Source organism: Nerophis ophidion, linkage group LG19, assembly GCF_033978795.1.
Source record: "Nerophis ophidion isolate RoL-2023_Sa linkage group LG19, RoL_Noph_v1.0, whole genome shotgun sequence".
Lineage (NCBI taxonomy): Eukaryota > Metazoa > Chordata > Actinopteri > Syngnathiformes > Syngnathidae > Nerophis > Nerophis ophidion.
This window is the reverse complement of record NC_084629.1, coordinates 12976395-13000312: the sequence shown is the minus strand read 5'-3', so window position 1 is coordinate 13000312 and position 23918 is coordinate 12976395. Positions and strand designations below refer to the sequence as shown.

Genomic DNA, 23918 nt, shown 5'->3' with positions numbered 1-23918 from the left:
GTTGGAAAATGAAATCTTCACCTCCATAAAATTGGTCCGCGGCAGGCAGCATAAAGTGTTCTCAAACTTCCTGGTAGACTGCTGCATTGACCCTAGACCTCAGGAAACACAGTGGACCAACACCAGCAGATTACATGGCACCCCAGACTATTACCGATTGTGGAATTTTGACACTGGACTTCAGGCAACGTGGATTCTGTGCCTCTCCTGTCTTCCTCCACACTCCGGGACCTTGATTTCCAAAGGAGATACAAAATTTACTTTCATCTGAAAACATAACTTTGGACAACTCAGCAGCAATCCAGTCCTTTTTGTCTTGAGCCCAGGCGAGACGCTTTTGACGTTGTCTCTTATTCAAGAGTGGCTTTACACAAGGAATGCGACAGCTGAAGCCCATATCTTGCATACATCGGTGTGTGGTGGTTCTTGAAGCACTGACTCCAGCTGCAGTCCACTCTTTGTGGATCTCCCCCACATTTTTGAATCGGTTTTGTTTGACAATCCTCTCCAGGGCGCGGTTATCCCTCTTGCTTGTACACTTTTTTCTACCACATCTTTGTCTTCCCTTCACCTCTCTATTAATGTGCTTGGACACAGAGCTCTGGGAACATCCAACCTCTTTGGGAGTGACCTTTTGTGTCTTACCCTCCTTTTTTAAAGTATCAATGGTCATCTTTTGGACAGTTGTCAAGTCAGCAGTCTTCCCCATGATTGTGTGTCATACAGAATCAAAACGAGAGATTATTTAAAGGCTTTTCCAAGTGTTTTGAGTTAGTTAGCTAATTAGAGTGTGGCACCAGGTGTCTTCAATATCTGACCTTTTCACCAAATTCTAATTTTCTGAGATGTTGAATTTAGGGTTTTCATTGGTTGTCAGCTATAATCATCTCCTTTTTGGCAAAAACACTTGAAATGTATCAGTCTGTTTGGAATGAATGTATACATTCAACAAGTTTGACTTTCTAAATGGAATTAATTAAATAAATCAACTTTTTCATGATATTCTAATAATATGACCAGCACCTGTACTTACTAGGGCTGTGAATCTTTGGGAACCACACGATTCGAATACTTTTTTAATTAACATTGGGTGTCACTTATATGATTTACTACAGTCCTCTATTAAAAAGACACACAAATCTGGTACATGTTTTTTATTACCTAAAAGAAAATTGGGTTTGTTTGAAAAAAATTTACACAAACTTTTAATAAAGTCAAATACAAATAGGGCAACGAGAGAAGTGTCCAACACTTCTCTTTTTTAAAGTACATCTGTATAGAAGATATGGGCATCTACAGCAACAATATTATTTGCTTGAGTGGCTGGACAGGGTAGATTTAAAATAAACAAAGTAATTGCTTTTGAAAAATGGGCATATATATACATATACACATATATATATATATATATATATATATATATATATATATATATATATATATATATATACATATATATATATACATATATATATATATACATATATATATATATATATATATATATACATATATATATATATATATATATATATGTATATATATATATATATATATATATATATATATATATATATATACATATATATATATATATATATGTATATATATATATATATATATATATATATATATATATATATACATATATATATATATATATACATATATATATATATATATATATATATATATATATATATATATATATTAGGGGTGTGGGAAAAAATCGATTCGAATACGAATCGAATTGTTTACGTTGTGCGATTCAGAATCGATTCTCATTTTTAAAAAAAAAAATTTTATTTTTTAATTTTTAATTTTTATTTTTTTAACCAATCCAACAAACCATTTCACAGCAATACCATAAGAATGCAATCCAATTCCAAAACCAAACCTGACCCAGCAACACTCAGAACTGCAATAAACAGAGCAATTGAGAGGAGACACAAACACATCACAGAACAAACCAAAAGTAATGAAACAAAAATGAATATTATCAACAACAGTATCAATATTAGTTATAATTTCAGCATAGCAGTGATTAAAAATCCCTCACTGACATTATCATTAGACATTTATAAAAATAATAAAAAAGAACAATAGTGTCACAGTGGCTTACACTTGCATCGCATCTCATAAGCTTGACAACACACTGTGTCCAATGTTTTCACAAAGATAAAATAACTCATATTTTTGGTTCGTTTAATAGTTAAAACAAATTTACATTATTGCAATTAGTTGATAAAACATTGTCCTTTACAATTATAAAAACTTTTTTTTTTTAATCTACTACTCTGCTAGCAAGTCAGCAGACTGGGGTAGATCCTGCTGAAATCCTATGTATTGAATAAATACAGAATCGTTTTGAATCGGAAAAATATCGTTTTTGAATAGAGAATCGAATCGAAAAAAATCAATATATTATCGAATCGTGACCCCAAGAATCGATATTGAATCGAATCGTGGGACACCCTAAGATTCACAGCCCTAATATATATATATATATATATATATATATATATATATACACACACACACACACACACATACATACATATATATGTATTTTTAAGAGTTCTTTCTTTATTCATAGTCATGTTTAAAGCAGCTAATGTTTTCCCATGTGTACACTTTGTGCTTGAATTTTTATGTCCGCTAGTAAACTCTGTGCCTTACCTTGAAGGCGTTGGAATGTGTATTGGGAGTATGATGTACTCCCTTTTTACCTTATCTGTATTAGAACAATGAGCATGTATTCCTTTCTGGGCAGGGTGGGGTCTGTTTTCGGACTCAATAAGGTGTCTCTGCCCGTTTGATATTTGGACTTCTTCTAGATGTTGCTATTAACGCACTGTAAGACTGGTCTCCTAAAGCTTTAGTTTAACTTGATAATGTTCCTTTTCTGTCTTGATGGTCCTTTTTACTCAACATACAGAATGTGTCATCAGAAAGAATTTGAGATTGACCAGTGACTTTTGATCCCTGAGAGTAAGAGTGGTCTGACACATTACGTAGGACACTGCACATTAATGTCAATGTGTGAGACTGTAGCAAAGGCTATTTTTACCAGCAATCCCTGAGCAGGTCGGTGGTACACAGTAAACTTGCTGGGGACCATCTTATCACAAAGAACCAAGCCCAGAGCTCCCATTAATTCAGCATCATGGTGAGGGGTGTATTTATCCGCCACACGTGGAGTGCCGGTCCGTGAAAATAATGCCTATATTAAACTGGTCTCTGGTGCAAAGAAGGTTAGGGACCCCAGATCTACACCCCAAGGAAGTGTTTAAATGTAAAAAACAAATCATAATATGACCCCTTTCCACATGAACACACACAAAAGTACCGACAATTGGTATCGGTATCGATTCCAAGGTACCAGGAATTGGTACTGTATCAGTTCAAATGTTCAGATGTCTATCCCTAGTTCCAAGTGCTGCATCTACTTGTCTTCAGATTCACGCTGGCCTTCCCACAAACACCCTCCTCATAAAGCTGACTGCGCATCTCATTTTTTGTGTGTCTGTCAGTGTTTGTGTGGCTGAGTGGGCTGTAAAGCAAGTCCACACAATTCACCTCCGTGCCTAAGTGGAAGTTATCAATGGCGGGGCCTGGCTGCATGAATGAAGCCATCACTTGACAGTTAGATGCAGTGTATACACACTCACACACACTTTGACAGGATTGAACCCTGACAACAATTGTTGACACAAACAGGACACACGATTAGGGACACTTGAAAACAGGACTTCACAAGAGAGCACTAAAGAAATGAGTGTTTCCATGGAAATATTAGCTATGGACTTTTGGGAATAACCAGTTTATAACAGTTAATGACAATTATTTGGAGATGTTTGGGTATATTTTGTAGTATTCTCTAGTGTTTATCTGTAGGACGGCATAGCTCAGTTGGTAGAGTGTCCATGCCAGCAACTTGAGGGTTTAAAGGTTCGATTCCCGCTTCCGCCATCCTAGTCACTGCCATTGTGTCCTTGAGCAAGACACTTTACGCACCTGATCCCAGTGCCATCCACACTGGTTTAAATGTAACTTAGATATTGGGTTTCACTATGTAAAGCGCTTTGAGTCACTAGAGAAAAGCGCTATATAAATATAATTCACTTCACATTTTTCTTTTCAGGTTTCTTTTTATCTGAATAAAGGAAGACAATTTTATAAAAATGTTATGTGATTAATAATATTCACTTTTAATTCTTATTAACATACGTATTATTGTTTACCCTTATTTATAGTAAAAACTGTTTTTATATAATTTATTTATATGGATTTATTTGACCAAAGAATAGTTGCAACCTTGTATAAAATATTAACTCCCTAATAGACATATTTGGCCCACATCATTTCCCACTAATTTCCCCAAAATCTACTATTCCTTCCCAGCAAAATGTTTAGTTTTTTTTTTATTTTAAACATGTTTACACCTTTAACGTGTTGGCTTGTGAGTAGTGTTGTCCTGATACCAATATTTTGGTACTAGTACCAAAATGATTTAGATACTTTTTGGTAATTTTCTAAATAAAGGGGACCACAAAAAATGGCATTATTGGCTTTATTTAAACAAAAAATCTTAGGGTACATTAAACATATGTTTCTTATTGCAAGTTTGTCCTTAAATAAAATAGTGAACATAAAAGACAACTTGTCTTTTATTAGTAAGTAAGCAAACAAAGGCTCCTAATTTAGTCTGTTGGCATATGCAGTAACATATTGTGTTATTTTCCATTCTCTTATTTTGTCAAAATTATTAAGGACAAGTGGTTTAAAATTAATTATTAATCTACTTGTTCATTTACTGTTAATATCTGCTTACTTTCTGTTTTAACACGTTCTAGCTACACTTCTGTTAAAATGTAAAAATCATTTATTCTTCTGTTGTTTGATACTTTACAATACTTTCGGATGACACCACAAATTTGGGTATCGATCTGATACCAAGTCGTTACAGGATCATACCTTGGTCATATTCATGTGTCCAGGGAGATATTTACTGACTTTATAAACATAATATAAATAGAAAAAAAATCAACAAAAATATCAACATAATCATAGTACTTGGTATCATTACAGTGGATGTTAGGTGTAGATCCACCAATTGCGTTTGTTTACATTGTGAAGCCGGTGGGCTCCGAATTTAATAAGCTCTGCTACTTTCTACTCCTTTTTAAAGTCAAAGTGTGAACATGACGAGTTACTCAATGTAACAAAAACAAATAAATCCACTACATTTATTTTTGCGGTTTGAGTCGTTGATGGAAGTATTCATGATGATCAGAATTAAAAAGGCCATATGACATTTTTTTCCTAATTTTATTGAACCAGGAAGTAGCCATCCATCTTCTACCACTTGTCCCTTTTTCAGGGTCGCGGGGGGTCACTGGAGCCTATCTCAGCTGCGAGGCACACCCTGGGCAAGTTGCCACCTCATCGCAGGGCCCAGGAAGCAGCCTTAATGAGAAAACATTAATAATGTAATATTTTTGTTGGCATGTTTAGCTGCATGAGGAAATAGCTGTCAGCATATGATGTTGTAACTATTTCGAGATCACTAATCCTTATCTCTACGGCGACTAGTAAAATACATGTATTTCAAGTATCATCCATCTAGGACTACGCATCCTAAGCATGCCTCACTACACACCGCAGCACCCCGGACTTATTATATTGGATGTGCAACAAGCGGTCTATAGTTACCAAAGTCGAGCCAAGATTTACCTATGTCCGATGATCTATTATTAAGACGATCATCTTAACTTTGAACACACTGCACATATGTGAATGAAGGTCATACTTAGTCAACAGCCATACATGTCAAGCTAAGGTTGGCCCGTATGAACAATGCCAACACTGTCATAAACATGCGCCATATAGTGAAACTACACTAAACAACAATGAGAAAAACATATTGGGAGAGTATTTGCGCCGCAACACAACATAAACACTATGGAACAAATTCACAGAATTCCCTGCGACACCAACTCTTCAAGGATACTACAATATAAACAAACACCATTGGTGGATCTACACCTAACATCCACTGTAAAATAGCCAATCTAGTCGATACTACTATGATTACATCGATAGTTTTTAACATCCCAAAATTTGTATTTATATTATGTTTATAAACTTAGGAAATATGTCCCTGGACACACGAGGACATTGAATATGACCAATGTATGATACTGAAATTACTTGGTATCGGATTGATACCCAAATTTGTGGCATCATCCAAAACTAATGTAACGTATCAAACAACAGAAGGATAAGTTATTATTACATTTTAACAGAAGTGGAAATAGAACATGTTAAAAGAGAAAGTAAGCAGATATTAACAGTAAATGAACAAGTAGATTAAAAATACATTTTCTACCAGTTGGAAAATGACACAATATGTTACTGCATATGTCAGCAGTTAAATTAGGAGCCTTTGATTGCTTTATTACTAATAAAAGACAAGTTGTCTTGTATGTTTACTATTTTATTTAAGGACTAAATTGCAATAAGAAACATATGTTTAATGTACTGTAAATTTTTTTGTAAAAAATAAAGCCATTAATGCCATTTTTTGTGGTCCCCTTTATCAGAACAACTCTACTCCACACACAACAACACACATATAGTTCAAAAATACCAATAGTACACTATAATTGATTTTTGCAGAGGCGGAATTTTCCGGACATCGTATTATATTGCAGATTTGTCTCTAATGTTGTATACGGCAAGAGTGTGAAGTGAAAAATACCTGAAAAGCAAATCTCTTGAGAGAAACCGCGCTGCCACAAAAGCAATAGCTGCGCTTTGATTGTGTCGCAAGGCGATGAGGGAACGCAGATGGCGTCGAGGGACTCATGACAAAGTGGAGCATGGATGCAGAGGCATTAGTCATGTGTCTGCGCTCAGATGATAAGTGATGACAGATATAAATGAGTTGGTGTGGCAGACCCCAAAGGGGTTAACAGGTTGACTCCTAACCCCCGACTTCAGTGGTATGATGAACAACGCTACGTTGGTGGTTTTACAGAATGCAGCTCACACATGTTGCGGTTCTTTCTATTGATGATTCGCCGTGTTACGCCATTCAATTGTAGCATTGACTTGTAGGACTTACACCGAATCAATAATAGTCGTAGTAGTTGTTGACCCTCCGCACTTTTATTTCCTATACTGAAACCGGTACTGTACTTTCAAAAAAGGGTTACTGACCCTTTTCTTTTTATTTTTGGCTTTGTGCAAGAACTTATTCTAGAAAAGATGGTGGTAAGAAAATGATGAGTATAACAAGTAGGAAAAAATTAATAGAGGAGCAGGAGATGGAAAGAATTAGAAGAAAGAGAAGCAAAAATAGAAAAAGAAAGACAAGGGAACCACAAAAGAATAAGAGGGAGTGAAGGAGAAGAAGAAGTAGAGGAAGGAGAAGGATAAGGAGGAGAAAAAGCAGAAGGAGAAACAAAATAGAGGAGGAGGAGAGGAAGCATAGAGAAGGAAAGATGAGGAAAATGAAAATAATGTAAAGGAGAAAGAAGGATGAGAAGGATAAAAAACTAAATAAAAGGAAAAAAGGATGAGTAGAAGAAGAGGAAAAAAAATGATTATTAGGAGAAGTGGGAAAAATGAGAAGGACAAGAAGTAGATAAGAAATGAGAAGAAGACAAAGAAGAAGAATAAGAAGAAGAAAGGAGAAGAAGACAAAGATGAAAGGACAGATACAGTATAGAAAAAGAAGGAAGAGAAGAAAAATGACAAGAAAAAGACAGAAAAAAGAAGGACAAGAAGACAATGTGTATAAGAAAGGATGAGGAAAAGGACTAGAAGTGGAGAAGGACAGAAAATAAGAAGGAGTAGGACAACAAGACAAAGTAGATACGAAAGGAGTAGGATGAGAAGAACAAAATAAAAATAAAAGAAGAAAAAAGGATAAGACAAGGATCAAGAAGAAAGGACAGATGAACTGTAGAGAAAGACAAAGGAGGAGAAAAATGACAAGAAAAAAACAGGCGAAAGAAAGAATGATTATAAGAAAGGATAAGGAAAAGGACAAGAAGAAGAAGTAGAGAAGAAAGGAGGAGGATGAGAGGAAGAAGTAGAGGAAGGAGGAAGACAAGGGGGAAAAAGTAAAAGGAGAAAAACAATGTAGAGGGAAAGGAGCAGAAGTAAAGGAAAGGAGGAGAAGAAGAAGCATAGAGAAGAAAAAATAAAATATTAAGGAGAAAGAAGGATGAGAAGAAGAAAAAACTAAGGAAAATGAAAAAATGATGAGTAGGAGAAAAGGAGGAAGAAGAATGATGATAAGGAGAAGAAGAAGAAGAAGAAAAACAAGGAGAAGAAGAAGAAAGGAGAAGGACACAATGAAGAAGGAAGGACCAATAAAGTATAGAGAAAGAAGGAGGGGGAGAAAAATGAAAAGAAAAAGACAGAAAAAAGAAAGATAAGAAAGACAAGAAGAAAATGTTTATAAGAATGGATGAGGAAAAGGACAAGAAGAAAAAGTAGAGAAGGAAAGAAAATAAGAAGGAGGAGGACAAAAAGACAAAGTACATAAGAAAAAAAAAGAAGGATGAGGACAAAGGGGAGCAAAAGCAAAAGGAGAAAAATAAAGTAGAGGGAAATGAGCTGAAGTAAAGGAAAGGATAAGGAGAAGAGGAAGGATAAGAGAAGGAAAGAGGAGGAAAATGAAAATAATGTAAAAGAGAAAGAAAGGTGAGAAGGAGAAAAAAAACAAAAGAAACACAAAAAAATAAGAGTAGGAGAAGAGGAGGATGAAGAATGATGATAGGGAGAAGTGGGAAAAATGAGAGGGGCAACAAGTAGATAATAAATGAGGAGAAAAATAAGAAGAAGAAGAAAGGAGGAGAAGTGGGAAAAAGGAAAGGGACAACAAGTAGATAAGAAATGAGAAAAGGAAGAAGAAGAAGAAGAAGAAGAAGAGAAAGAAGATGGTGAAGAAGAAAGGACATTTATTATAGAGAAAGAAGGAGGAGAAAATGACAAGAAAAAGACAGAAAAAAGAAGGATAAGAAGGACAATGTTTACTATAAAGGACGAGGAAAAGGACAAGAAGAAGAAGTAGAGAAGGAAAGAAAATAAGAAGGAGAAGGACAAGAAGACAAAGTAAAGGACAAGAAGACAAAGTAAAGGACAAGAAGACAAAGTAAGATGAGAAGAAGAAGTAGAGGAATGTTTACTTATATAGCCCTGAATCACTAGTGTCTCAAAAAAAGGAAAGGAGCAGAAGTAAATGAAAGGAGGAGGAGAAGAAGCATAGGGAAGGAAAGAGGAGGAAAAAGAAAATAATGTAAAGGAGAAAGAAGGATGAGAAGAAGAAAAAACTAAGGAAAAGGAAAAAAATATGAGTAGGAGAAGAGGAGGAAAAACAATGATGATAGGGAGAAGTGGGAAAATGAGAGGGAAAACAAGTAGATAATAAATGAGGAGAAAAAGAAGAAGAATAAGAAAGGAGGAGAAGAAGGAGATTACAAAGAAGAAAGGAGAGATTGTATAGAGAAAGGAGGAGGAAGAAAAAAACAAGAAAAAGACAGAAAAAAAAAGAAGGATAAGAAGGACAAGAAGACAATGTTTACTATAAAGGACGGGGAAAAGGACAAGAAGAAGAAGTAGAGAAGGAAAGAAAATAAGAAGGAGAAGGACAAGAAGACAAAGTAAGATGAGAAGAAGAAGTAGATGAATGTTTACTTGTATAGCCCTGAATCACTAGTGTCTCAAAAAAAGGAAAGGAGCAGAAGTAAAGGAAAGGAGGAGGAGAAGAAGCATAGGGAAGGAAAGAGGAGGAAAAAGAAAATAATGTAAAGGAGAAAGAAGGATGAGAAGAAGAAAAAACTAAGGAAAAGGAAAAAAAATATGAGTAGGAGAAGAGGAGGATGAAGAATGATGATAGGGAGAAGTGGGAAAAATGAGAGGGGCAACAAGTAGATAATAAATGAGGAGAAAAATAATAAGAAGAAGAAAGTAGGAGAAGTGGGAAAAAGGAAAGGGACAACAAGTAGATAAGAAATGAGAAGAGGAAGAAGAAGAAGAAGAAGAAGAGAAAGAAGATGGTGAAGAAGAAAGGACATTTATTATAGAGAAAGAAGGAGGAGAAAATGACAAGAAAAAGACAGAAAAAAGAAGGATAAGAAGGAGAAGAAGACACTGTTTACTATAAAGGACGAGGAAAAGGACAAGAAGAAGAAGTAGAGAAGGAAAGAAAATAAGAAGGAGAAGGACAAGAAGACAAAGTAAGATGAGAAGAAGAAGTAGAGGAATGTTTACTTATATAGCCCTGAATCACTAGTGTCTCAAAAAAAGGAAAGGAGCAGAAGTAAAGGAAAGGAGGAGGAGAAGAAGCATAGGGAAGGAAAGAGGATGAAAAAGAAAATAATGTAAAGGAGAAAGAAGGATGAGAAGAAGAAAAAACTAAGGAAAAGGAAAAAAAATATGAGTAGGAGAAGAGGAGGAAGAACAATGATGATAGGGAGAAGTGGGAAAATGAGAGGGACAACAAGTGGATAATAAATGAGGAGAAAAAGAAGAAGAAGAAGAAAGGAGGAGAAGAAGGAAATTACAAAGAAAGGAAAGATCATATTGAGAAAGGAGGAGGAAGAGAAAAACAACAAGAAAAAGACAGAAAAAAAAGAAGGATAAGAAGGGGAAGAAGACAATGTTTATCAGAAAGGATGAAGTAACGGACAATAAGAAGTAGAGAAGGAAGGAAACTAAGCAGGAGAAGGACAAGAAGACAAAGTAGATAAGAAAGGAAGAAGATGAGAAGAAGTAGAGGAAGAAAGAAGAAGGAAAAAAAGAAGGAAGGAGAATAGGTTGAAGAAGAGCATGATGAAGAAGAAAGGACAAATGAAGTGTAGAGAAAGAAAAAGGAGGAAAAAAATGACAAGAAAAAAACAGAAAAAATAAGGATAAGAAGGACAAGAAGACAATGTTTATAAGAAAGGTTGAGGAAAAGGACAATAAGAAGTAGTAGAGGAGGAAGTAAAATAAGAAGGAGAAGGGCAAGAAGACAAAGTAGATAAGAAAGGAAGAAGATGAGAAGAAGAAGTGGAGGAAGAAAGAAGAAGGAAAAATAGAAAGAAGGAGAATAGGTTGAAGAAGAGAAAAAAGAAGGGACCGAGACACACAACAGGGAGAGATGAAGGGGGAAAGAGAAATAAGAGTGACAAATGAAAACAAGAAAGACAAGTCAGCAAAGGAAAGACGAGAAGTAAAGGATAGACATGGAGGATAAAAGAGTTGGAGGAGGAGAAGAAGGAGAAGAAGCTGACAGACATGAGAAGTCGAGCACAGAGCAGTCAGGGCCTCTGGGTGGTTAACTTCAAAGACTTGTTGAAAATTCAGACGTTTCCAATTGATCCGTCACGAGCACAGAAAGTGGGTCAACTCTAAACTCTCAATGTCCCCACTGGTGCTTTTTCAAAAGGTCGAAGATGAGAAGCAACATTTTAGAAGGCAACACGTCTCCTGACTCTAATCACGTGCTACATCCTGTCAAACTTTTATCAGAATAAACGCATATAGCGCTTCATACAGATTTGGAAATGTCAGCAAACATCACCCTGCTTTAGGCACAGGAAGCATAGGCTCAAAAAGATGGATAATAGGGAAGACAAAGACACAATAGAAGCAATTTCTTCCAGTGGCAATTAAAGATAAGGCTTCTAATCAGACCCGTCTAGTGAGGCCACGTTTCCACTCCTCATTAAAATGGAAACCCATCATTTTCGCAAAGAGAGAGCACTCGTTTATGGTGGCGATAAGACAGCTGCTGCATGCTTTGGAAGAAGAGCATCTGCCTCGGTTAACCAGATTGGCTTACCATCTCAAAATGCTGATGGGACGTTTGGAGGGAAAATTATATATTTCAAGCAACACGTTACACACTGAAGGCTTTATTTACTGAAGATTTGCTTGTACTAAAACGTGAAAGCTTGACAGCAGACGCAAAGCTGATCTACTAAACATGTGCTAAGTGGAACGCATCTCTTAAGTGAGCAGAATTAAGCATGCGATCCATTTTGCGTCTTTGTCTGTTGATCATCGAAGCACCCACAATAATGGAAGGAGAAAATGCAAATATATTATTTAGCACGTGCAATGTAAATTATCAACACTCATCACTCTTTTGCCAGCACTATTTAGCACGTCTGAACTGTGTGTGCAAACTGACACACTCGGTGCAAAGATAGATGATCGATTGATCGACGGAGAACCCTCAGTCATATGTGTGTACGTCACCATATTTGCATAGTATGTCAAAAAAAAAAAAACAATTGTTCAGCAACATCCTTTTATAATTGTACAGCTGCTAGATGAGGGAGGTGCTGGACATTGAGTCCGAGTGGACCATGTTCCGCACCTCTATTGTCGAGGCGGCAGATCGGAGCTGTGGCCGCAAGGTAGTTGGTGCCTGTCGGGGCGGCAATCCTAAAACCCCTTGGTGGACACCAGCGGTGAGGGATTCCGTCAAGCTGAAGAAGGAGTCCTATCGGGTCCTTTTGGCTCATAGGACTCCGGAGGCAGTGGACAGGTACCGACAGGCCAAGCGGTGTGCAGCTTCTGCGGTCGCGGAGGCAAAAACTCGGACATGGGAAGAGTTCGGGGAAGCCATGGAAAACGACTTCCGGACGGCTTCGAAGCGATTCTGGACCACAGTCCGCCGCCTCAGGAAGGGGAAGCAGTGCACTATCAACACCGTGTATGGTGCGGATGGTGTTCTGCTGACCTCGACTGCGGATGTTGTGGATAGGTGGAAGGAATACTTCGAAGACCTCCTCAATCCCACCAACACGTCTTCCTATGAGGAAGCAGTGCCTGGGGAATCTGTGGTGGACTCTCCTATTTCTGGGGCTGAGGTCGCTGAGGTAGTTAAAAAGCTCCTCGGTGGCAAGGCAGCAGGGGTGGACGAGATCCGCCCGGAGTTCCTTAAGGCTCTGGATGCTGTGGGGCTGTCCTGGTTGACAAGACTTTGCAGCATCGCGTGGACATCGGGGGCGGTACCTCTGGATTGGCAGACCGGGGTGGTGGTTCCTCTCTTTAAGAAGGGGGACCGGAGGGTGTGTTCCAACTATTGTGGGATCACACTCCTCAGCCTTCCCGGTAAGTTTTATTCAGGTGTACTGGAGAGGAGGCTACGCCGGATAGTCGAACCTCGGATTCAGGAGGAACAGTGTGGTTTTCGTCCTGGTCGTGGAACTGTGGACCAGCTCTATACTCTCGGCAGGGTTCTTGAGGGTGCATGGGAGTTTGCCCAACCAGTCTACATGTGCTTTGTGGACTTGGAGAAGGCATTCGACCGTGTCCCTCGGGAAGTCCTGTGGGGAGTGCTCAGAGAGTATGGGGTATCGGACTGTCTTATTGTGGCGGTCCGTTCCCTGTACGATCAGTGCCAGAGCTTGGTTCGCATTGCCGGCAGTAAGTCGAACACATTTCCAGTGAGGGTTGGACTCCGCCAAGGCTGTCCTTTGTCACCGATTCTGTTCATAACTTTTATGGACAGGATTTCTAGGCGCAGTCAAGGCCTTGAGGGGTTCCGGTTTGGTAACCGCAGGATTAGGTCTCTGCTTTTTGCAGATGATGTGGTCCTGATGGCTTCATCTGACCGGGATCTTCAGCTCTCGCTGGATCGGTTCGCAGCCGAGTGTGAAGCGACCGGAAAGAGAATCAGCACCTCCAAGTCCGAGTCCATGGTTCTCGCCCGGAAAAGGGTGGAGTGCCATCTCCGGGTTGGGGAGGAGACCCTGCCCCAAGTGGAGGAGTTCAAGTACCTAGGAGTCTTGTTCACGAGTGAGGGAAGAGTGGATCGTGAGATCGACAGGCGGATCGGTGCGGCGTCTTCAGTAATGCGGACGTTGTACCGATCCGTTGTGGTGAAGAAGGAGCTGAGCCGGAAGGCAAAACTCTCAATTTACCGGTCGATCTACGTTCCCATCCTCACCTATGGTCATGAGCTTTGGGTCATGACCGAAAGGATAAAATCACGGGTACAAGCGGCCGAAATGAGTTTCCTTCGCCGTGTGGCGGGGCTCTCCCTTAGAGATAGAGTGAGAAGCTCTGCCATCCGGGAGGGACTCAAAGTAAAGCCGCTGCTCCTCCACATCGAGAGGAGCCAGATGAGGTGGTTCGGGCATCTGGTCAGGATGCCACCCGAACGCCTCCCTAGGGAGGTGTTTAGGGCACGTCCAACCGGTAGGAGGCCACGGGGAAGACCCAGGACACGTTGGGAAGACTATGTCTCCCGGCTGGCCTGGGAACGCCTCGGGATCCCCCGGGAAGAGCTAGACGAAGTGGCTGGGGAGAGGGAAGTCTGGGTTTCCCTGCTTAGGCTGTTGCCCCCGCGACCCGACCTCGGATAAGCGGAAGATGATGGATGGATGGATGGATGGATAGATGACTTAAAGAGGTCATATTATGACATTGTTCTACATTTAAAACAAACCCTTGTGGTCTAAATCAGTCTTTTTCAACCATTGTGTGAAATATCGTCTGGTGAGCCAAATTATGCAACTTCACCTAATTGGTCCAAAAAATATTTTTTGCAAATCAATAATTAGAATCTGCAAATTATGTGCAGTTGCTTAGTGGCTGCTGTGTAGAGCTTGGCAGGGTAACCATGTAATCCTCAATATCAGTATGTGGCAGCAAGTAGTTAATTGCTTTGTAAAAGTCGGAATGTGTCGGGTGAGACAGGTATGGTTTGTTGTGATCCCGATATGCAGACCGCAGCGGAAGACAGTGTGCAGGGTAAAAAGGTATGTAATGATTAAACCAAAAATGAACAAAAGGTAAAGAAAAATGCAATGAAGCATAGGGAAGGCTATGCAAAACAAAAATAAAACTGAACTGGCTACAAAGTAAACAGAAACCGAATGCTGGACGACAGCAAAAACTTGCAGCGTGTGGAGCAGAGATGGCGTCCACAAAGTACATCAGTATATGACCTGGCCATCAACAATGTCCACACAAAGAAGGATAGCAACAACTTAAATAGCCCTGCTTGCTAACACACAGAAGTACGGAGAATAGCGCTTAAAGGAAGACATGAATCTGCTACAGGAAAATACCAACAAGAACCGAGGCAAGAACTAAAACACTCCACACAGGAAAACACCAACAAACTCAGTCTGCGGGCTGTAGAGTGTTTTCTATTCGGGCTCCAGTAGTCTGGAACTCCGTCACGGTAACAGTTAGCGATGTTACCTCAGTAGAAGCATTTAAGTCCCATCTTAAAACTCAATTTACCTGGGGGCCACTGGGTCAGGCTGGGCTGCAACAAAATATTTCTTAAAAAAATCTAACATGCACCATTTAATGAATTCACCTTCTTTTGCTAGAGCAGGAAAGTCAACCCTCACAATTTTTCTGGGAGACTCCTGAATTTCAGTGGACTTCCCGACAATTTACCGGTGCAACCATTTTCCCAAATTTGTCCTAATTTCCACCCGGCCGACATTATGAAGGGCTGCCGTGACTGCACTGCCTTTAACGTCCTCTACAACAGTGGTTCTCAACCTTTTTTCAGTGATGTACCCCCTGTGAACATTTTTTTAATTCAAGTGCCCCCTAATCAGAGCAAAGCATATTGGTTGGAAAAAAAGAGGTAAGGAAGTAAAATACAGCACTATGTCATCAGTTTCTGATATAATAAATTGTATAACAGTGCAAAATATTGCTCATTTGTAGTGGTCTTTCTTCAAGTATTTGGGAAAAAAAGATATAAAAATAACTAAAAAACTGGTTGAAAAAAAAAACAAGTAATTCAATTATAAATAAAGATTTCTACACATAGAAGTAATCATCACCTTAAAGTGCCCTCTTAGAGCATTGTAACAGAGATCCATCTGGAGTTCATGAACTTCATTCTAAACATTTCTTCACAAAAAAAGACATTTTTAACATCAATATAGATGGAACATGTCCACAAAAAATCCAGCTGTCAACACTGAATATTGCATTGTTGCATTTCTTTTCACAGTTTGTGAACTTACATTCACATTTTGTTGAAGTGTTATCCAATAAATATATTCATTAAGTATTTATGACGGACTGCTGTTTTTTAGAATGTTTTTGATAAATCTCACTTAACCCTTGGCATACCTTCACAAAGCGTACCATCTGTAAGAGAACTAGTACTCCACAACACATAACACAACTAAAGTAACAACTCCTAATCATGTTGTGCGAGACTTGTGCAAAACAACGTTGGTGGCTGCAAGACGTACTTGGTCAACAGCCATATAAGTCACACTGAGGGTGGCCGTATGAACAACTTTAACACTGTTACAAATATGCGCCACACTGTGAACCCACACCAAACAAGAATAACCAACACATTTTGGGAGAACATCCGCACCCTAACACAACTTAAACACAAAATAACAAATACCCAGTACATCTTGCAGCCCAAACTTTCCCGGGCTACAATATACACAACCTCAACCGACGCAAGTAGGGAGGGTGGGGGCGTGGGGAGTTGGTGGTAGCGTGGTTGTGTTTATTGTACCCCGGAGGAGTCAGTGCTGCATGGGATTCTGGGTATTTGTTCTGTTGAGTTTATGTTGTATTACTGTGCGGTTGTTCTCCTGAAATGTGTTTGTCATTCTTGTTTGGTGTGGGTTCACAGTCTGGCACATATTTATAACAGTGTTAAAGTTTTTTTCACGGCCACCCTCAGTGTGACCTGTGTAGCTGTTGACCAAATATGTCTTGCAACATCACGCATGTGTACTGCTCAGCCAAATGTAACAATCAAATAGGCTTGCACGCTGTCTGTACAGGATTCAGAGGGCGTTAAGAACAGTGCCATTACGGCACCCCCTGACTATTGTTGATTGGGTAAAAATCGTCAGGAACTACCAGAGAGTGGATACCCTGATATTAAGAGGACTCCCGTGAAAATTGGGAACGTTGGTAAGTATGACGCTGTCAAGTTCCGTTTATATTAAAGGGGAACATTATCACAATTTCAGAAGGGTTAAAACCAATAAAAATCAGTTCTCAGTGGCTTATTTTATATTTCAAAGTTTTTTTCAAAATTTTACATCTCCCGGACTATCCCTAAAAAAAGCTTTAAAGTGCTTGATTTTCGCTATTTGCGATGCCACTGTCCATTTACGTATGACGTCACATAGCGATTCCAATACAAACAATGGCGAATAGCACAGCAAGATATAGCGACATTAGCTCGGATTCAGACTCGGATTTCAGCGGCTTAAGCGATTCAACAGATTAAGCATGAATTGAAACAGATGGTTGGAGTATGGAGGCAGATAGCAAAACCAAAATTGAAGAAGAAACTGAAGCTATTGAGCGAATAGCTATTGACGCTATTCGGCCACGCTAACGCTATTCTGCGTTAGCATCGCCGGTAAAATGTGCAGACCGACCAGGACTTTCGCATTGACACTGGATCAATAAGTCAATAACAACAAAACGCACCTTTGTGATTTTGTTGACTTTATCGTTGGGGATGCATCTGTTTTGAGTGTCGCAGGATATCCAAACATTCTTGTCATCTCTGTGCCATCTCTGTCGTACCATCGCCGGTAAAAAACAAACGAGGGACTTTTGCATCTCTTGACACTGGAGCAACTTAAATCCGTCGGTTGGTAAGTGTTTGTTTGGCATTAAATGTGGATGGACGGAAAGGCTGGATGTAAATATAGCTACAAATGAGGCATAATGCACACAGCTAGCCTAAATAGCATGTTAGCATCGATTAGCATGCCGTGCTAATCCATGCACATTCTACGTAAATCAACTTGAATCCGTCCATGATCGTGTTGTTACACCCTCCGACAACACACCGACGAGGCATGATGTCTCCAAGGTACGGAAAACAGTCGAAAAAACGGAAAATAACAGAGCTGATTTGACTCGATGTGGTAGGGAAACAAGGCGTTGACGACCGATGTGACGTCGTCGCAAAGAGAGGGATAAACAGAAAGGCGTTTTCTTAGCCAAAATTCACCCATTTAGAGTTTGGAAATAGGTTAAAAAAATATATGGTCTTTTTTCTGCAACATAAAGGTATATATTGATGCGTACATAGGTCTGGTGATAATGTTATGCTTTTAAATCGCGGGCCGCACATACATGAAATTGTCATATCAAAGTGCGGGCAGCAGAATAACGTTTCGTGGACCGCAATTGGCCCGTGGGTCGCAAGTTTGAGACCCCTGCTTTAAATAGACCCCCCTTTTAGACCAGTTGATCTGTCGTCTCTTTTCTGCTCTGCCCCTCTCTCCCCCGTGGCGAGGTTAATAGGTGACCACAGATGAATCGCTAGCTGTTCAAAAGTCAGGACCCAGAGTGGACCACTCCTCTGTGCATCAGTTGATGACGTCACTGCGCTGCTGACTTGTCTCCACGCAATATAATCCCCTGTTGGCCCCACTATGGACTGGCCTCTCACACTATTAAATAGATCCACTCGACGTCCATTGCACCGGTCGCCCAGGTTGGGGTGCTCACATCTGCGGTCCCCTCCAAGGTTGAGTTTTTTTCTTGCCCTGAAATGGAATCTGAGCCGAGGATGTCGTTGTGGCTTGTGCAGCGTTTTGAGACACTTGTGATTAAGGGCTGTATGAATAAACTTTGATCAATTGATTGATTAATGCTCATTGGCTAGCACGGCTCAACGAACCCACAATCTGTGGGTTGTGCAGGATTACCACTGTTTTAAAATACTGGTTGCACTACTCAGCTGCTGATGCAGAGAAAGTTCCACGCCCCCCTTTTGGCAACCCCTCAAACACCTCCATGCCCGTGTGGAACCTCTATAATTCCACACTACAGTCAATTAACAGAGTCAAACCGTACAAGAACTCAGTGACAACGCGACTGAGCTGTCTGTCTATTTGCCCTCCCCCTGCAGCTGTTGTCACGGAGGACCTAATCAGCACACGCCGACAGGAAAGCAAAACCTCAGATCGTTACAAAACAAGGCAAATTCCAAACACGGAACTCGTTTCATCAACAAAGTCCCAAGCAGGACAAGGCGATTTGTACCGTCACACTTGGAATGTCATTGTTTACGCATGCATATTAGTTATTACGGTGAGTGTGGAATGGCGTGCAAGACAATGATTCATCCTCACCAGAAGCAAAAGCAGCACCATGTCGACGTGGTCGCACACACATGCCACATGCAGAGCTGTCCACAGGTCTTCGTCCTGCAGATTGACGCTCAGGCCTCGCTCCAGCAGCACCTCCGCCGCGAACACGTTGTCGTGGCGAGCGCACTGCGAAATGATGGCAGCGTGTTGACAGTTTCCACTGGATCCTATGCAGTTTATTATGGACAAAAGTCTTGGGACAAACTCTTAAGACTAAACACCCTTTTGCAGTGTTTCCATTGCATTGACTCTAGGGCTGTGACTCTTTAGGTGTCGCACGGTTTGATTCAATATCGATTCTTGGGTCATGATTCGATTCAAAATCGATTTTTTTTCCAATTCAACACGATTCTCGATTCAAAATCGATTTTTTACCCGATTCAAAAGGATTCTCTATTCATTCAATACATAGGATTTCAGCAGGATCTACCCCAGTCTCCTGACATGCAAGCAGAGTAGTAGATTTTTGTAAAAATCTTTTATAATTGTAAAGGACAATGTTTTATCAACTGATTGCAATAATGTAAATTAGTTTTAACTATTAAATGAACCTAAAATGTGACTCATTTCATCTTTGTGAAAATATTGGATACAGTGTGTTGTCAAGCTTATGAGATGTGATGCAAGTGTAAGCCACTGTGACACTATTCGTCTTTTTTAAATTTTTATAAATTTCTAATGATAATGTCAATGAGGAATTTTTAATCACTGCTATGTTGAAATTGTAACTAATACTGATAATGTTGTTGATAATATTCATTTCTGTTTCACTACTTTTAGTTTGTTCCGTGTCGTGTTTGTGTCTTCTCTCAATTTTTCAGTTTATTTATCTGAGTGTTGCTGGGTCAGATTTGGTTTTGGAATTAGATTGCAGTGTTATGGTATTGCTGCGTATTGTTTTGATGGATTGATAAAAAAATAAAAAAATAAAAAAAAAATAATAATAAAAATCATCCATCTATCCATCCATTTTTCTACCGCTTATTTCCTTTTGGGGTCGCGGGGGGCGCTGGCGCCTATCTCAGCTACAATCGGGCGGAAGGCGGGGTACACCCTGGACAAGTCACCCCCTCATCGCAGGGCCAACACAGATAGACAGACAACATTCACACTCACATTCACACACTAGGGCCAATTTAGTGTTGCCAATCAACCTATCCCCAGGTGCATGTCTTTGGAAGTGAGAGGAAGCCGGAGTACCCGGAGGGAACCCACGCATTCACGGGGAGAACATGCAAACTCCACACAGAAAGATCCCGAGCCTGGGATTGAACCCAGGACTGCAGGGCCTTCGTATTGTAAGGTAGACGTGAGAATCGTGATTCGAATTCGAATCGATTATTTCCCACACCCCTAATTGACTCAAAATGCCTCAGCTTACTATTGGCGTATCAATCCAACTGTCTATAGTATCGATACCAATGTGGTATTGGATTTACACCTGGACGTAATAAAGACTTTGGTGGTAGTTTCTCGTCTTTACGTCCAGCAATTTTTTCCTCAGAGGTTACGTCAACTGTCTGTCTGTCTCTGTCTGCTGCTCTACTGACTTAATTTTTAACATTGTCGTAGTTTTTTTTGGTGACATTCTTATTTTAGGATTTGTGCTAATTTTTTGTCATTTTGCGTTAGTGACTTCCTATGGAGCACCTAAAGGGACATGGAGGGAAAAAAATGTTTTGCGAGATCTCGAAATGCTCTCGCAATTGGGTTTTTTCCTATGCCAGTGAACCGGAAGTACAACAGACTCAGCGATGGTGAACCGGAAGTGAAAGTTGAGGAGCCTACCCATCATCCGTGGGAGAAGTTTATTGATTTCTATTTTAGTATTGGCCTATCATATAAAGACATCAAATCGAATTATGGTACCACAACAGAGCACAGATGATGGGTAGGCTCCCGCATGCTCCCTCTCCTCCATCGCTGTGTCTGTTTCACTTTCGGTTCACTGACAGGAAAAAAAACGTTTATATTGCGAGATCTCGCAAAACGTATTGAGAGATCTCGCAAAACATCCATGTCCCGTTAAGGGCTCCGTAACTTCCTACTTAAAAATTGGTACATCATTTTTGGAATAATTGTGTGAATGCTTCAAAGCATTCACACATAGGGTTTTCTACACCAAAATTCATCTAATTATTAAACTTCTTCAACTTCTTCTTCTCCAGATTTTGACGCGCTCTATCTTCCAAATGTTTCACCCGCTTCAAACCGTTCCAGCTTCAACACATTCCACCATTCTGGAAATGTAAACTACTTTTTTTCAAAGTTGAAATAAATTCCAGGATTTTCCAGAATTCCTGGTTTTCCAAAGCCCTATTTCCACCCTTTTTCTGGCAACTATTCCTTCCACATTTTTCAAGGCATTTCAACTGTTTCACCATTAAAACATTTCCTTTAATCAGGACAAAAAACGTGTTTTGTGAACTGGAAAAATTCCTGGTTTTCCCAAAATTCCAGGAATTCCGTAATACCCTTTCTCAATTCAACATGTTACTACTTCAACAGTTCTTGACTGATTTTAAAAATTCTAACACTAACCATTTCAACCATTCAAGTTTTTTTTCAGTTTTTTTTACCATTTTCAAAAAAAATCCCGCTTTACCCGAAAATTCCAAATTTGAAGATTGAACTCAATTGTTCCACAACTCCCACATTTTTCATCTGATTCAAACTGTTCCAACTTCAAAATATTCAACCTGTTTGGGAATTGGGTGCTCTCCTTCAACAATTAAAAAAAAAATTCCAGGATTTCATTTCAACTTTAGCATTGGAGCATTCACACGCAATTCCTTCAAGAATTGCCTAATCCAGTTTTAATTAATGCTATATTGTTACATATTTGTATTGTTGCATTTAATTATGGTATAAAAACATAGTAATTATGAGTAACTAACAAGAGGAAACTTCAATAAAATTATTGAACAGTAATGACATTTCAAATTTAAAAAGAATATCGGTATAGCCCTGTATTAACTTGGTACCGGACCAATACTAAAATTCCTAGTATCGCCCACCACTAATTTCCACTGGCAAAACCAGATACTACCAAAAATATTTCTAGTATAGTATCTTTCAGTTCTATCTTCTCTCTCATCAGAGAATACTTTATCAGCTCATGCTCACAATCTTCCTTGGTTCGCTCTCGTCTGAGGTCCTGGTGCAGGATCCAAAGTATTTACCCTCTACAAGAGGAGGCATGCCTTGATAAGGATAGCTTTTCTCTATTTTAGTAGTGACAGGCATGTAGTTGTATACTTCAGTGTTCACTTTGCTGCACTTTTCTTGCAGCCCTCAGTCCACTCTAGGATAATAATCGTCTCCCAACCAACAAGACCAAGAGGTTAAAACAGGAGATCCTTGTTCACCTCCATTGGTAAACACTTTCTGTTTGTTTAATCGCAATGGGTCCCAAAACTTTTGTCCATCTAATGTATGTAGTCTGTTCGTTTGTGAAGACTATTTTGGGTATTGTTAATATTTTAAAGTAAGTGAAGGGTATATTGCGTTTGTGTTAATCATGCTTTTTAGACAAATCTTCACACAAAAAAACACATTTTAAAGTGACTTTCAACGTTAAATCCACAGCATGTGCAAGCAGGTGCCTTACCAGGTGGAGTAATGAGCCTCCAGAGGAAATGTGAGCGTAGGGGTCAGCTCCCTCGTTTAGGAGACGCAACACTGCAAGACAAGTACAATGACTGTTATTTATCCTCATACATAGTCAATACACAAACAAATGCCAACGTTACAAAAAAGACGTTGTCTTATATTTCGGTCAAATCAGGACATATTAAACATACACGTTTTCTGTAATTAACAAAATGTCAATAATTCAAATTATATAAGAAACTAATATACACATATATATATATATATATATATATATATATATATATATATATATATATATATATATACACACATACATATATTTACATATATATACACACACACATATATATATATATATATACACACATGTATACATGTATAAATATATACACACATATACATATATATGCTAACATGTATACATACACATATATGTACATATATACACATATATGTACATATATACACATATGAACATATACATGTATATACATACATAAACATGTATATACATTAGAGGTGTAACGGTACTATAAAAACATTTGTTATTGCTTTAGCCCTGCCTGACTGGCCGAGGAGAGGCTGCTTGAATGCGGTGGTGACGCTTCAAATAGGTTAGCATGTGTTATGAGAGTAGCGTATGTGTGTGGGTGGCCCTTTAATATGTGACAGCATGTGAGGTGAGTGTGTGGGCGAGCGAGGTGAGGGAGCAGTAGCGCGAGTGCGGGGAGTGGCTAGTGTTTTGTTGGATTAGCTGTGTGCAAGACCTCAATAAAGCCACGATTTTCAACTAATCGCCGGACTTTTAATTTACCCTGGAGTCCAGACCCACTGCCTGGTAGAGTGAAGGGTGTTGCCCCCGAGAATACATCAGCCCTGGAGAAGTGTCTCCCCTGCGCTCCTCGACTACGGTCTGGGAGCCGGAAGCAGGAAAGATGCAACACATGTTTGACGTGTTGTCAGAAGCAGCTGCTTAACAATGACGGCAGCCATTGTTGTATCGCGCAGCCAAAGTGTTCCCAAACGGGAGATCTTAATGAGGAAGGAGGGTTTTCCAGCTCTGGCTTTTACATGTTGTCCTAGCCCGGTCGCTGCTAGCATGTGTACTCGTTCGGTACACCTCCAAACCGAACCGAAACCCCCGTACCGAAATGGTTCAATACA

The 23918-nt window shown here is 39.4% G+C and overlaps 1 protein-coding gene across 9 annotated transcripts in view; it reads right to left on the bottom strand.

Moving 5' to 3' along the window:
- Positions 1–23918, bottom strand: part of myo16 (myosin XVI) — a 351216-nt gene that overhangs the window by 225894 nt on the left and 101404 nt on the right. For 8 of the 9 annotated variants that reach the window (XM_061879193.1, XM_061879191.1, XM_061879188.1 and 5 more), the window contains 2 exons: positions 22750–22820; positions 19122–19265 (listed from right to left, as the gene is read on the bottom strand). In XM_061879193.1, coding sequence (XP_061735177.1) covers positions 19122–19265; positions 22750–22820 — 215 coding nt within the window. The remainder of the gene's footprint in view (positions 1–19121; positions 19266–22749; positions 22821–23918) is intronic. The other variant, XM_061879189.1, reaches the window with a different exon arrangement.